Raw genomic sequence first — 340 nt, forward strand, 5'->3', positions numbered from 1 at the left:
TTACACACACACACATACGTATGAATCTACTTCACCCGTAAACCTCTCGAAGCAGAGAGAAAACGACGAAACCCCCCAAACCGGAGCGTCCCTTGCCCCCTTACCCTTGGGCACGCCGGTGAGCACGAGCAGCGCCGCCCCGCTCACGAAGCAGCACATCACCGTCGGGATCCTTCGGCCGAACTTCGCCACCAAGGGATAAGCGCCGGTGTACGCGGGGATCTCCATGAGGCCCGAGAGCACCATGTACACGAAGGGGTCGCTGCTGAGGTTGCCGCCGCTGAGGGAGAGGCCGTAGTAGACCATGGCCAACACCAGGTAGTAGGTACATGACGCTCGT

General features: G+C 60.3%; 1 protein-coding gene across 1 annotated transcript in view; it reads right to left on the reverse strand.

The window, feature by feature from the left end:
• The window catches only part of LOC119582044 (organic cation transporter protein-like), a gene marked incomplete in the record, with an annotated part of 19,531 nt that overhangs the window by 3,812 nt on the left and 15,379 nt on the right, over nt 1–340 (reverse strand). Inside the window, 1 exon segment of the mRNA XM_037930287.1 lies at nt 105–322. Coding sequence (XP_037786215.1) covers nt 105–322 — 218 coding nt within the window.

Source organism: Penaeus monodon, chromosome 15 (assembly GCF_015228065.2).
Source record: "Penaeus monodon isolate SGIC_2016 chromosome 15, NSTDA_Pmon_1, whole genome shotgun sequence".
Classification (NCBI taxonomy): Eukaryota; Metazoa; Arthropoda; class Malacostraca; order Decapoda; family Penaeidae; genus Penaeus; species Penaeus monodon.